Genomic DNA, 15,033 nt, shown 5'->3' with positions numbered 1-15,033 from the left:
TTTCTTTTTACACTTAGAGTGTTAAATGGAATGTGCATGTTTTCTTGATGATGTGTTTCTGTCTATGGAGAATTTTCCTTTCTCTGTAGGAAGGCTGGATTTTTGATTAGTCACTAGTCCTTTTGATTGAGGTTTGTTGTTGCTGACTAAATTCGGTAGCTGGAACTCATTGAGCTTCTATTTATGGTTACTAAAATTGAGAAATCTATATGCTGGCTTGACAAAATACATCTTTGCTGGGTGCGACTTTTTCAAGGATTGTTTCCTGTTGGTGGAGTCTAACCACTGATTACGAAGAGGCCTTGGAATTGTTCTCTGTAGGACACTTACGGCAAATGACTCCTCGTGTCATTGCTCATGGCAGACTGACAAGAATGAGGTCAGACAGAAGAGAGCTAAATTACTTCTTGCTCTTTCCAGATGCTGCGAGCCAGCTGTGGTATTCCTACTGGAAAGGGAATATTTAAGTTGTTGCTGAAAGTAGATGATTGCTGCCTGCTTTATGAATGGTTTTTGTTTAATCAGAGTGGATTTATTTAAGTACCAAGAGAGTTTTCAAGGATGACTGCTTCTTGCTCTCTGGCTGCTGGGAAATAACCCCTCAAGAACAGTGCTGTGCCCATTTGCCTCTTGGTGTTATTCCTCATGAAGGCTGGTTCCTGCATTGCAAATGAGGCTTTTAGTTTTTTTTACTGGATCACTCTGTGCATGGATGTGATTGCACTTTTACCTGGTTCCAGAATACCTGCTTCAGGTTAAATGAGACACTAGTCTGTGATGTTTTCAACTATGTACCTGGAAGTTTGGGGGGTTTTGGGGTTTTATTCCTACTCCTTCCTCCCTTGAGCTTCAGAGTAATCTAGGTCTTATTAAAGGCTTTTGGTTCTCAAATGTTTTTAGATATAGGCATTTTTCACAGCTATAGCAATCTGTCAGTTCCAGCTTTTAACTACAGGATCCCCTTAAACAAATTTTGATAACAAAAGAGCAGTAAGAGCAGTTAGAGCTTATTCTACCTTAAGTGACTAGTGACTGTCACCAAAAAGGGGAGGAAGGACACAAATTACTGTACGTACCACAGAAGTATTTTTAATACTTTCTCCTGGAACTCTCTGGCAGTTGTTACATTAGGCTCTGTTTCGAACTTGCATATGTTTTAAATTAAATATATATAAATAAATGTTGGAAGGACTTGTTATCTTTAGTACTTTCTGTTCTGCAGATGAAAAAAACCTAAGCCTTTTGCTGTACATAATTTTAGTGTGTAACTAAAGGGTTCTGAAAATATTAAAAATGAAAACAAAACCCAAGCTGAAAATTTTACTGTAAATGGAAACGGTTGAAAAAAATGGTGAGCTGGCTGCTTACTGTAAGAACTCCAGAACTTTGAGGAAATCTGATTTCTTTTCCCAAAGAGAGGTGATCTGGAACTGTCAGAAGCTCCCTATTTCCCATATGATAGACTCTGGTAGCTTTTACTGATTGTGATGAGCAATTCTTTCTATGAATTTCATGCTCTGATGGAAGACTTGAGCATGTTTGAGAGAGTGCAGACTGGGACCTGTAATCTCATGCCATTAGTCCAATGAAATTATTTTGAGCTAAGATAAACTGTGAATGTGTGCAGGTCTAGATAGTACTTCTGTCTCTGCTGCCTCTTAAACACTTACTCTTTGTTTTCAAGTGAAATATCTATTCTGTCTGTGATTTTTCTACTTTGTGTGAACTGTATTGGATGAGGGAAGGCTTTCACTGAAGTTCCAATGGTCATAAAAAAGGAAGTTTGTTCATATAAATTAAATGGATGCTCCAAGCCCTGCCTGTCCTGTTTTACTCATGGTCATTGATGTGATATCGTCATATTTTGGTTAAATGTTCTCATTTTCTTAGTATGAAAAGAACAAAGGGCAGTTTTCTGTGAAAAATCTGAAAATACCAGGCTAATGTGTATGTGAGAGTAATGGAGATGGAATTCAGGTGGATAGGAGATTCCGCCCACCCCTACAGTAAAACCACAAAGGGATAATTTCAGTGCACGGAATTTTTTTTCACCCTGCTAAGAACCAGTTTTACCCCATGTGGAATGGGCACATACACCTTTTGGTCTCTGGAGCAAGTGATTTTGCTTGTGATATACATATCCTCGGGGAACAAGAAAAGCTCATACTTGGATACGCAGTGAGGAACGTATCTGTAGGAGGCAATGCAGTGAGCTTGTTTGCTGTTTTGTTTCCACAGAGTAAAGGTGGATTTTGATGAAAACCAACAAGCTTATATCCCCCTGCTAATTTCATCGTAGAGGATCAACCTGCAGAGTGTTCTGTCTTCTTGCCAGAGTGAATGTTAAAGTAGTGTTTGTACAGAGATACTTTTCTTATAAAAATGTATTTTGAAGAGACTGAAGATGATGAGAACTGAAGTCAGATAGTCAGACTGATTTAGCTTTTATTTATTTCCCTCCTCCTGTAGGCTACAGTTCTGCATGAGTCATTTATCATGGAATGAAGCTGTGGTTGCCACTGTGGGATTGGGGTTAAAGTAGAGGAGACTTTGGAGGAGAGGAATTAATATAAATTTATAAGATATTGCTTGCATAAATAACAGAAAACAATAGTATTTATACCCTCTTATAGCACAGTTACCTAGAGTAATACACACAGTAATACTATGGTATGGACATGGCTGCCACTCCACTATACGTAGCTGACTTGTTCTTCTGTTTTATCAACTTCATTCTCTGTGAGCAGCAATGTATCCAGCAGAATGGCTGATGATGCTTGAATGGGTGAGCTCCTCAGCCTCATTGGGCTCTGGTACATAATGGGGTTAATCCCATTTCTCATCCCATGCATGACAAAGAGCTTGGAATTTTCTGCCACAGAGCTTCTAAAAGAGATCCTGCTGGAGCACTTCCGAAGGGCCTTGATAGGCTTTGTGGTCCGATAGTTGCAAGTGATATACCTGCTGAAAGCCTCCCTAAATGTTTTGTTGAAAAGTGTGTAGACAAGAGGGTTCACTCCTGAGGATAAATATCCTATCCAAACAAATATCTCCATAAGCTTTTGAAAAACCTCCTTGTTGCAGGAGTTGCACAGAACTGAACTTATGTTTGTTATGAAGAACGGGCACCACATCAACAAGAAAAGAAAAAATACTATCCCCAGAACTTTTGACGCCCTTTGTTCGTTGGTTATCGTTTGCATGGACTTCCTCCCAATCGTAGACATTCTGCAGATAGGCATGTCATTGGACAAAGTCTTGTCCTTTCTGGAGCCGTTTAGCATGGCCACCTTTTCTGGCGAGGAGGCAGGTGTTGTGTCACGCTGAAATACTGTGGACACTGTTGACCAAGTGAAACGCTGAGGTGGCTTGTTGATCAAGTAGGCCTTCTTGCGTAGCACTTGGATTGTCAGAAAATAAGTGACTATCATGATAGCGAGGGGAATGAAGAACGCAGCCACTGATCCGTACAGAATGAAGTCATGAAAACGATCAGGCATCAGGACACACGTGATGTTTGTAGAGTCACCGTTTCCATCTTCAATGCCTCTGATAGGGATCGGAATAGCAATGCCTACAGGAGAAAAACCAAGTACTTCAACATACGGTAATTGCTTGCGTCTGGTCAATCTCTCTTTTGGGCCTGAAGCCTCAAGGTCTCTAAAGAAAGATAGTTCCTGAGCTCTGGAGCAGGCACAGGGTGATGGAGAGAATGTGAATTGTTGAGAGCATCACGTGGGTAAATGGGCAAATAGTACTTTGTGAGACTTGGCAAGCTCAGCTTTAACAGAGTGCCCTTTCTAAGGAGATTGGGCCTAACCCTTAGTGATTGAGGAAGCAGTATAAAGTTGCCAACTTCTCAAGTGTAAAACACATGAATTGCTTTGACTCTAGTTGTTAGAATTAGTATGGCTTTTCCTCCAGTGAAATGTGTTTCCTTAATGCCATCTGCTTTTTTTTTTTTCCCCCTGGGGTAACCTTTGCAGTTTTTGAAGGGCAGTTCTGTAAATACATAAAACTTGTCTTTCCTCTTATCGTAACCACATCAAGTAACTGGACACAGACAGCTGATTTTTTTCACCCTGCTTTGACTCTTTCATATATACAAGTAGTTAAATAGAGGCCAGAATTATGCAGTGTGTGTTTGAGATGGATTTGTTGTTTAAAGTCTCTTGCATATTTAAGAGTGTTTTAAATGAGGCTAGCTAGCTCTGTAATTCACCACTCGTTTATAAAAAAATGTTAGCAATCTTGTCTTTTAAATGAATTTTTTATAACCACTAAATTACAGTCAGCACTTCGTTTGCCAGCAGTCTGACATTACAATGAAAACAACAGGTTCCTTGCTGTCTGGTGGAGGTTATTTGTGCTATGTTTCCTGATACCACTTAATGAGATCTAGGGATTTACTGTATTCCTCTGCTATTCTGCTTACTGAAGTTGGTTGAAGGCAGGAAGAGCAAAATGGTTTACCCTTCAGCCACTTGATCCCTTTCTTAAGAAGAGGCACACCTTCAGATATAGAAAACATTTAAAATGAAGATTGAACCAAATTAACCTTTGATTTGGAGAACCATGACTCAGCTGCAGAGTACGTTTGTGTTGAATAAAAAAGAAATGAAAAAGTACAGCACTGATTAATAACAATAAGGCATTAAAAGGTCAACTTGTAAGTGTCTTGTCATGCTAACAGTTTCCCTTTTTTGTGATAAAATAGATATAGCATCTTTTCTCCTATCATCACAGCTCTTCCAGAACTTTTTTTAAGTTGGAATTTTTGGTTTTAGGCATTTATGACTTAGCCAAGAAGGTGGTTGTACCCATTCTCCTATGCATCATTGGCCTTAATAATCCAGAATAATTTTGTTCTTTCTCTTGCACGCAGAGCATACAGCACTATGCCTATGGCTGTCTGCAGCATGCATCAAGTTATTTGAATTAAATATTTTCACCTTCTTAGCTCAGTTAACAGATTTTTTTTTTTTAAGCATTAAAGACAGGTGAAGTGCAAATGCACACCACAGAGGTGCTAATATCATAAAAGTTTATACATTGGCATCCTTCATATAAACTGTTTGAGGCTTGGTGGTTTTTTTTGTTGGTTTGGTTTTTTTTTTTTTTCTTAGAAGTTGGCCTTTCTATATGCTATATTGCCAGTGCATCTCAGTCTTTGGTGTGAATATTAGCAGCCACTCACTTATCTTTCAATCTTTGATGTAAGTAATTAACATTTTTTTACTTGCTTCATGGTATAATTGTAAAGCACAGATTTTAGCAGCATCTATGCAAGGCTTAAAATTCTGTTTGGGACAGAAAATACTACCACAGGAACATGAAATCTTGCTTTCCCAGGAGACATGCTATGCATGCAGATGTTGTCTTCTGATTTTTGGACTTTTAGGACCATGAAGAAGAGTGATGATTATCCCTACTCAATCCTTGCCCTTTCTGGTAAGCCTGCTACGGAGCTGCGGTTCAGGCAGATTTTTATGATGGAGCTGTGTATGATCCAAGAGGTGGATTTAGGCCAGCCCAGGTGTTAGGGTCTGCTAATCAATAGTACTTGCCCAAATTTTCCACTTTGCCCAGCTTTCACCTATTGTTTTGGCCATGAAAAGCTTCTGCATTCCTTTTCCAGTCTCTGAGTCTCACATACCTATTGAAATGAGCCAAACCACGATGATTTTGATGATTGTTGTAGCCCATGAATTGTACTGACTAGCCTGTATTGGCTTTTTAATTGCAATGTAGCGGTCTAGTGAGATGGCACACAGGTGCATGATGGAAGCTGTGGAAAAGAGGACGTCAAGGAACAGCCAGATAGGACACAAGGCAGTTGGAAAAGGCCAGGCATTATCTGAAAGAGAACAGAAAACTCATTAGAATCTAAGCTTTTTGAGAGTTTTCAGTGTGTGGTTTTCCCTTGACATCAGTGCCTTTGAGAAGTTCATAATACTACAGGAACCGAGTTTTGCCAGTGCTTCAGCTGGATTCTGTCTTATGTTTTAGTGAGCTCCTAACTGGCATGGTTGCTCCCATCGTATTGATCAGGCTGTTTGTGTATTATAAGCCTTTCCTTGTCTTTTTGTCCTTTTTAGATCATAAGCTCTTTGTGGCAAGGACTCTGGATAAAAAAGTTTTTAAAAAATGGGCCATGACTGTGCTTGGTCCTTGTGCCCTGCAAATTATTATTTTCAGCCATGTCTCCTTGGTAGTGCTATGATTCAATGTTGTATTAAATGGAGGAGATAATGGGTCATAACCAATGTAGTCAATCATTGCAGAACCATGGTTGAATCTTAGTGGTGATCTTGAAGAATCTAGTTCACACAGTTTTAAAATGAGTTTACTGTGTCACTTGACCAGATACAGTTGAGCACTAATGTGGCAAAGCCGAGCTCTTCTGTCTCAGTAATGATTGTATAAAAATTGAAGGGCTTTCATGCGCATCTTTTTTTTTTTTTTTCCAAGAACGTTGGCTTGGACTTTAAGTCTGGCATCCTGTTTCTTACAGTAGTTATCTGTCTTTAATGTTAATCTTTATAGCAAACATAGGGTCTGTCAACTGCATTGTGTCCAAGGTAAAGGTTTTGTAGTGTTCAACTTTCCAAAAGGCTTGTGTTTTTGAGACCTGGGTCTCCCCTATCAATGTTTACAATGCCAAACTGAATGAACTTTAGTGAAACTGATTATTTTTTCTAATGGCTTTATTTTCACTCACAAGTAGTTTGTATTGTAATCCAATGCTAGTGGTGTTCAATTTGGGATGCACCTTAGTGTTGTGTGTCTATAAGAATGTACTGTAGTCCTAGGGAAGAATGTGTGAATACAGAAATTTTTTCTATTTCTAGTGATGAAGTTGACTACTAAATATATTCTCCTTCCTTATAAAATTCAGCTGTACTCAATCAGTAGGCACATTAATGGTACTGCCAGAGAAATCAGTTCTTCGTTGAATGATGATTAAGGGGGGAAAAAAAAAAGACACTTCTAACAAGTCAGATGGGTTTTAATCTCCTTGCTCTGAATAAATAGGTCTGCGTGCTGAGAATGCCAAGTGAGCTGGACTATTGTAATGCCCAGTCTTACCAATGTGGTAATGTTGCAGTAGTTTGAGATTAAAACATTTTTTCATAATGTGACTGATAGATGGAAAAGATAATGGTGCTACCTTGACTTGAATTAGAAACTCCAGAGGATGGAAGACTTACAAAGTCAGACACAGCACGTACTTGTCTTCACTCTTACCTACGTTAAGAAAACCTCACCTGTTAGAGAACGGATGGATGGAGCCCTGAACTGAACCTCGGCCATCCCCAAAGCGGTGGACTCCAGGTGAGGATGATGTAGGTAGTGAGGCAGAAGGAAAGGAGGCAGTCTATTTTCAGATCAATAACCAGTAAATTTTAGTATCTAGCTGCATATTTCCTAAAATAGATATCATGGTTGAAATGATGCTTCAAAAAATTATTCTGTCAGGCAGGTATGAGAAAGCTGTAGTTAGTATATTGTGAAATGCTTATTCATATTTAATTTCTCTAGCTACACTTTCAGCTGGCAGTAAGGTATGGTGCCTTTCTGAATTAAAAAATAAAGGAAAACCAAAATGTCTTGTGGCTCATGTAACCAGCTGTAAAAAAAAAAAAAAAAAAAAAAAAAAAAAAAAAGTGAGAAAAAGAAAACAGTTAAAAGAAATAATTGATTTGATTGATTTGGTGAGCTTTAAATGTTTTTGCTCACTCCAGAAAAATAAGACTACTTACTTTTGACTCTGTGGTGAAGGTTTAGTTCAGATAAAATGTGAACAATGAAAAGTGTATTCGACATCTTGAAGGATGGCAGGTAACACAGCTGGATTTCAAGTGAGCAACTAATATTCTGTTAGAGAGTCCTTACATGCTGCCCCCTGGATTATGAACGCTTTACTTTCTGGAGAATTGTGGTGTGATACATTCTTTTCTTTTGTAGTTAATTTACTCTTTGCAGAAGAAAGCCCTCAAATATTTTGCAACAAAAAGCTCTTTTCCTGCTTTTATGTATAGATGCATTTGAACAGCTATCTGATGCAAAGCAACAATGTACGTTTTTGAGTTGTAAGAGCTTTCGTTGGTTAATAAGTGCAACTGAGCGGGGAAAGCTTTGTCTTTATTTTTGTCTTGTTTTGAACTGGGTGCAGAAGGCAGTAAGTTATCGCATTCATGGTTATAGCATTATATACTACTGTGTTTGTGTGTATGAGATGATATTTTTTATCAAAAAAAAATCAGAGTAGACTTTAAATGCAGTAGCTGATTAGAATTGAAGAATATGGTTATTACTTAAACAAACCAAATATTGTGAAACTGATACCTTCAAGTCCAGAAGAGTCACATAGTTGTCTAGGATTCATACTGTGGTGTATTTGCTTTTACTTATTTTGGTTTGTTGGTTACACCTGTGTTAGAAGCTCTGTGCCTAGTGCTTGAGGAAATGCTCTGGGCTGAGATTTTGTGCTTTCCTGGTGGTGGTGGTGGTGTGTGTCACTGTTGGCCTATTGTGTTAGTTTGGGAGTAGGGAAAAGATGGAATATTTATTTCCCCTGAGGACTCAGAAAGCACCTCTGACCCTTGAACATGACAGTGACCTGCCTGTTTGTTGTCCTGCTTTATAATTCAGCCTGAAGGTAAAATGAGTATGTTCTGCCAAGCAGTGATACGAAGCCTTTAGCAGGTAATGCTTAGTTTGGATTGTTACAAGTTCTGATTCTCCTAGTGTAGATCCACCCTGTTGGAGCAGACCAGAGCATTTACTGGGCTGACTGAGATTTTCCACCTTCTTTTTCCTTGGGAGTTGAAATGCTGATTTAAACAAGCTAGTGGATTGGATTTTTAAGAATTTTTTTAAAACGCCTAGGTTACCTGACAAATGTGCCTGCCTGAAAACTTGTCTGGTTTCTCCAGCTGTCAGGTGGTATAAGATAAAAAGATACTCCTCCTTCCTACAAACCTTGCTTTGGATCATCCCAGCACTGCAGCAGTGCTGCTGTTGCCAATTATTTTCCTTATTTTGAGTCGGTACAAGATAAAGTACATGTTTTAAGATTTGTCTTGCACCTTAAGAGAAGATGAGCTTTTACCACAGCTGTCTACCCTTGACTAATCTTTATTTAAGAAAAGCTTAATTTATAGGAAATACCTTGGAAATGTGTAATCCTTAAAACAAAGTACAGTATGGAAGAGCTGCCCTTGCTATAAGCCAAAAAGTTTTTTGAAAGCTTGGGAGCAAGCACTGCTTGTGTACATGTATAAGCATGATTGAGAGAGATCTTTAAATAGACTTGGAAACTGTTTGTTCTTCTGCTATAAGGGCTGCTGAAATGTGTTGCCTGTAAAGGATTTTGTTATAGGATTTTGTCATAGGCTGCTGAAACATGTTGCCTGTAAAGGATTTTGTTGCTCTTAGATAATGATGCTTTTACTGAGATGGAAACTGGGTATTTTTAATCACTAGCTGACTTAAGCCTAGACTTCAGTCTTCAGATTGGTGTGCATGTGTCTATAGCCTGTGTGTGTGTGGTGTTCACCCTCGTGTCAGTATTCACCTTCGTGGACTGCACAGGCCTGGCATTTCCAGGCTGCTGTCTCGCTGTTTCACCCCCGTGGCTGCCTGCCTTTACTTCTCTGCTACAATTATAGCTTCAACAGTAGGTGTTCAAAGGTGTAGGGTTTTTTTAATTTAGCTAAAGTAATTTTTTTTTTTTTATTAGGGTTGCTTTGTGAGGAATAAACCTTTGTTTTCTTACTTAAGATATGGAATTTTGGAAAGTAGCCCTCAAAGCAGTTTTCTCTGGTAGTTTGCACAAGCAAGAAGGGAAGATTTGCTGTGGTTCGTCATCAGTAACGGGGGAAGATTAAGACGGTGATTGCTTGTGATAGATTTTAAAAATAATGGTTTGCAGCCTAGGATGATCAGCATTACCTTCTGATTTTTAAGTGAATGAGTATCAGGAATAGAGAATGTATTTTAAAAGATGGTACATGGCCAACATCTTCCCGCTGCAGGCTTTGCAAATGAAAGGATCTCTCAAGTTTATTTGCTAATTTCTCTTGCTGATGAATAGCAACATTTCTGTTTTCCTTCAGTAGTTCTGAGTGTTAGAAATTTGGATAACTCTTTTGAAAGCTGGATTTCAGAGAATGCAATTATTTCCTAACATGCCCTCATTTTTTTTGGAAGAAGTGAGAAGAATTTAGCAAGCAATAAAAGCAATGAACTGTTTGTATATTCTGACACTCGTACTCCTAAATTAAAATTGCAGTGTGTATTTGTACCAGAGTACATTTTGGTTGCTCTGCTGAGAATAAATAATCTTCTACTCATGGTATTACACCTGCGAGTGAGTTACAGATTTATTTATTTATTTGTTTTTAAAAGGAGCAGCTCTTTATTCCAGAGACAGTCTATTTCTGAAGATTTTTCTCCAAGCGTGCCATCAGGGCACGGAGCCAGTATCTCTGGCAGGTTTTGATTTTGAGCACTCCGTGACACATTAGTTTTTACAGTCAGGATCATTTAATGTGACTGCATATTCGTTCACACCTTTTCCCTCAAATATTCTCCACATAATTAGGTATCAGTCCCAAATCGGAAGCATAATATTTGTATTCTGTATCTAGAAGCTGCACATGCAGTTATTTCATGATTATGGAAACATTCCTGTGTGGAAGTGCCAGGAGGCTGGATTTAATTGGCTCTCTGGCTATCAATGATTATTCTGTGTTCAAGTAGTTATCTGGCTAATGTAGCTTCAAGATTTAGACTTGTTATGTATTTCAATGTCTGTTCTAGCTTCATTCCAGTAATTCCTTGTGTTTTGCTCTGGCTTTGAACTTCTATAAACACCTCAGCATCTTCTCCCTGTTGGTGAAGGGGCAAAGTGGTTTTTTTGGTTGGCTGCCAAAGAGACTTGTATGCAAGAAATTTCAGTTTTAACCACTGCTATGTGAAAGCCTGGTTGCAGTCTTACTTAGTTAATTATAACTAATTTTGCTACTTTCTTGTAAATTTCCTGCAACATGAAAGATGCTTTTGTTTGCCTTTTAAATTAAGATTCCTAGCATGCTTTAAACTGCTGTAACCAGGGCTTAGCACTGGATTAATTGAGAGATTAAGGAGCAATAATCTCTTTATAAAGTTAAAAAGAAAAGGTTTCTTAGTCTAGCAAAATTAAAATAATAAAAAAATTCAAAACAAATAAACTTCACCACCACCAAAACACATCTGCACAAAATCCAGAACTTGCCTTCCATTTGTATGAATTACTAGTCCAATTCTACTCCTTTTTATGGTTAGCAGTTTTATTTTTATTATTAGTGATGCCTTTGGCAAGAACTAAGCAATTACAGTATATGTGTGTGATTATGTACATACATATCTGTTTCTTGCCTCTGCGCACACATGTGCACATATATGACATACCAAGGTTTTTTTATAGGTGACTGTTGTTTTCAAGTCAGAAATCACTGTCCTGGTCATGTACATTCATATTTCTTTTTAGAAACTGTTGCTTGAAAAAAGACTATTTTATGATCTAACACTGAATTCTGACCTCCAATTCATACTTCTGTTTAGAGAGAAGCAGTCTGTAATATACAGAAATTCAGTCTCAAGGCATTCAGTGAATAAACACATTTGTTAATGTAGCGATACCAGTATTCTGCAGCAAACAAAAGCTACTGATGGTCTTTCTGAAATAAAGTTTATGGTTATGTTTGCTTGTTGCTCGGGCAACTCTTAGAGATCTAGCATAGGAAAAATGAATTCCTGCAGCCTTTCATTATCTAGGTCCCATTGGTACATATACTTTAAAGATAATTGTGTAAGTCCGTAAGTTTATTGAAAAACTCACCTCATTGATTTTTTTGATATGAAAATAGACCATTTAAAATGTATTCTTAAAGAAACTTTAGGAGTAAAAGAGAGAGACTTTCCCAGAGCTGCCTCTGATTAGTTGTCAAAAGCAATATCTGAAATAAAGCTGGGCATGAGAGAGTATGAAAAAGTCATGCTTGTTCTGTAATGACTGATCAGAAAAAAAAAGTCACACCCCCTGTATGTTCATGTGAAAAATACCTATTTTATTCCATATGAACCAGACTAAACTATAAATCCGAGTCTCAAACATGAGGTACACGGATTGAGGCTTCCTTGGCTTGACTGATGAGTTAATTCTTTGGGACGCTTTACGAACCTGCCGCTTTCCCCAGGGTGGGAGAAAATCGGTTTCTCTGAAGATAGTACTGGTAAAGCTTGTTGTCACTGGTGGTGCCAGGGACCATCCCTGACTGCTCATGGAGGTTGGAGTCAATACTAAGGTAAAAATCAGGTGCCTGACTCCTAGAAAGTTCAAAACCTTTTCAGTGTACTGACCAGATACCTAGTCTTCATTTCACGTTTTTTAAGAGTAGAATGCCTGCAATTAGTGTAATATCCAATAGAACAGATGCCAACTTTGTGCTGATATTGTTAAAAACAATATTACACTGTACAAAATGTAATTTCCCGTGTATTTAGTATCTAATTTAGTATCAGTTCTAAGTCTCAGGTGATTTTTGAATGGTTTGTTTCAAAGGAAATAATACCCACAGTGAGTATACTTCCCATAAAGACATTAAGCTATGTAAAGTGAGAGGGAGAGTAGATTTAGCAGCCCTCATCCAAGTGATTTTTAAAATTGTAATGGTGGAAAGCAAACAGTTTCTTTGTTTAAATTAGACCTCCCCAAATTGTAACCAATATGCTAGCCTGATGAAACAAACACACTGTACTTACCAAATAATATTATGAGAAGGGCAATCGGCATCACAAACAGACCCACGAGCAAATCTGCCACAGCCAAGGACGTCAAAAAGTAGTTGGTAGCATATTGCAACTTTTTCTCCAGAGACACTGCCAGTATGACAAGTATGTTCCCCCCAATGGTGGGGATTATCACCAGGAGGAACAGTAGAGCTGCCCAACGCACTTTGTTTCCTTGTTCGTCTCTTGGATAGTCCTGCTTGGGCTCTCCTGTTACTGAGAGAGGCGACAAAGATCCATTGCCAACTCCAGACTCATTCAAGAAATGTAAAGGATAGGACATTTTTGTGTCCAGCAGAATGTATTCAGGAGCTGTATTTTGAGCAGGAATTGTGTACGGTGTAAGAGTTCACTGTTTCTCTCTGGTCCAGGATGGTCCTGAAGAAAGGCCAGCATGGTCAGTATGGTAAACCGGTCATCTGCTATTTTGAGATACAGTAACCATGTCCGATCTGGTATCCAATTTTTTTATCCTGTGCTTTGCTGGGTGCAATTAGGTCTTAAAAATGAAAGTCCTGTCTTGTGTCCATCTCTGGTTGGTAGGGTTCAGTGCTCTGGTCTCCCCTTTATAGCGAGGTTCAGGCTTCAGAAGATTATAGGAGACAATTCAATAGCTGTGAAAAGTAAGCAGTGCATTAGCTTCCTTTTTTTTTTTTTTTTTCCTTTCTACAGCAGTAAAAAGTGATAGATGAATTTGAATGCCTAATGGTTCCCTTTACATACAGTGTACGTAGATTTTCTCTTTGTAAGTACAAACTGATGCGAAGGCAGATGCTCGCGTTGTGTACATGCAACTCCTCCTCTCCCAAGAGTCTGGTCTCCAGCAGCGTCTGCGTAGGCAGACGGCAGTTCCCATATTTCCCCTTATTAAGAATCCTATTTCTCCACAGAGGGTGACCCCAAAAATATCTTCAGAAATGATGTATGAGGTTTCCGTTTTAATGTCTACAGTTCCTGATTTATCAGGTGAGGGTCAGGAAGCTGTAGACAATAAAACACTGGTGACAGTCTCAAGGGGACCGTAAAGATTTATGGAACTGGGACATCTAAATTTACGCATTACTTGGAGGGGGGGTAAGTAAACCGCTTGTTTTTTGTAATCTGAGCAGGGCTTTTATTAAGGCACAGCCTTTTCTCTCCCTCTCTTTCTCTCCCTGTCTCTGTCTCAACTCTACTGAAGACTTAACACTTACATTTCCCCCTTCAAGCAGAGACTAAAACAGCTGTCATGACATTAAGCTGAACGAATGCTCAGTTACTGAGAAGATTTGATGTGTTGCAGTTTTCAGGTGAAGAAAGCCTTACCTCTTTCTCTTGCAATTTGGTAGAGTTCACTTTGCATCCAGGAAGATCCTTTGTCATTTTCTTTTTCATCACATGCTCGATTTTAAGATAAGATTTTTCACTACTTTCTGGAAAACAAGTTGTTCACTTGGTTTTGTATTTTATAGTTTTTCTAAAGTTGCCTTTGTTTAGCACTTATATTTCTTCTAAAACTAAAATTAAGATTTTCTATTTTGAGAAAACTATGTTTCTTACCCAGAAGAATATTTTCTACAACTCTTCAATGGAGGAGAAGAATCATTCTTGCCACATTTCAAAAAGATAGAAATAAGGTTGTATTCTTTTTTTGCTGTCCTTTCTCTTCCATTCTTTTGATGATTTTACTTAAGTGATTAGCAGAATCTATGTGCAGTTTTCTCTTTGTTCATTAGCAAAGCTTACAGGCTGCTGCTGCCCTTGTTTCTTGATTGACTCATTCCAGTGTATCCAGCTCCAGTGCTTGAAAAGCAGGGAAGTAAATGAGTGGGGGGTTGGCTGGAAAAGAGCCGGAGAGAGTTAATTGATTCAGTGCTCCAGTACTGTCATATGTGCTCCTTGTAGCTGTGTCAGGATGTGCAGATCCTGTAAATGACTCTTCACGCTACAGTATTGTAGCTATAAGCACCATAGTGTGTGTATGCCTGCACGCTGGCGCTCTCGCTCGCTCTCTGGACGGAAGCACAGTTAACCCTAAAAAGTTCTGCTGCCCTGTAAACGCTCCAAGTTTTTTCTTGATTAATTTTATAAAAGTATTGCCTAGCACACTATTTTAAGTGTGTGCACTGTTACTTTAAAACTTTCTTCATGTAGCTGCTTTTTATTATCATGAGTGTTCTCTTTTGTTACCTTCCAACTTTCAGTCAGATGAGTGTA

General features: G+C 38.5%; 2 protein-coding genes across 2 annotated transcripts in view; one reads left to right on the top strand and one right to left on the bottom strand.

Moving 5' to 3' along the window:
- Positions 1-15,033, top strand: part of PSMD1 (proteasome 26S subunit, non-ATPase 1) — an 81,522-nt gene that overhangs the window by 25,575 nt on the left and 40,914 nt on the right. The gene's annotated exons all lie outside the window — the stretch shown is intronic.
- On the bottom strand, positions 2,502-13,164 carry HTR2B (5-hydroxytryptamine receptor 2B). The gene is made up of 3 exons (XM_068406775.1): positions 12,811-13,164; positions 5,657-5,857; positions 2,502-3,574 (listed from the first exon to the last, which is right to left on the bottom strand). The coding sequence occupies exons 1-3, from the start codon at positions 13,118-13,120 to the stop codon at positions 2,694-2,696; spliced, it is 1,392 nt and encodes a 463-aa protein (XP_068262876.1). The 5' UTR covers positions 13,121-13,164; the 3' UTR covers positions 2,502-2,693.

Source organism: Nyctibius grandis, chromosome 8 (genome assembly GCF_013368605.1).
Source record: "Nyctibius grandis isolate bNycGra1 chromosome 8, bNycGra1.pri, whole genome shotgun sequence".
Classification (NCBI taxonomy): domain Eukaryota; kingdom Metazoa; phylum Chordata; class Aves; order Nyctibiiformes; family Nyctibiidae; genus Nyctibius; species Nyctibius grandis.
The sequence above is the reverse complement of the archived record's forward strand: the minus strand, read 5'-3'. Positions and strand labels throughout refer to the sequence as shown.

Bases quoted from the DNA above. Each gene is read 5' to 3' on its own strand.
- HTR2B (XM_068406775.1), bottom strand. From the start codon at position 13,120: ATGTCCTATCCTTTACATTTCTTGAATGAGTCTGGAGTTGGCAATGGA. The intron at 5,858-12,810 runs GTAAGTACAGTG...GTTCTCTTTCAG, and splicing joins CCTTCTCATAATATTATTTG to ATAATGCCTGGCCTTTTCCA. The intron at 3,575-5,656 runs GTATGTGAGACT...TTTCTCCTGTAG, and splicing joins GGTTTGGCTCATTTCAATAG to GCATTGCTATTCCGATCCCT.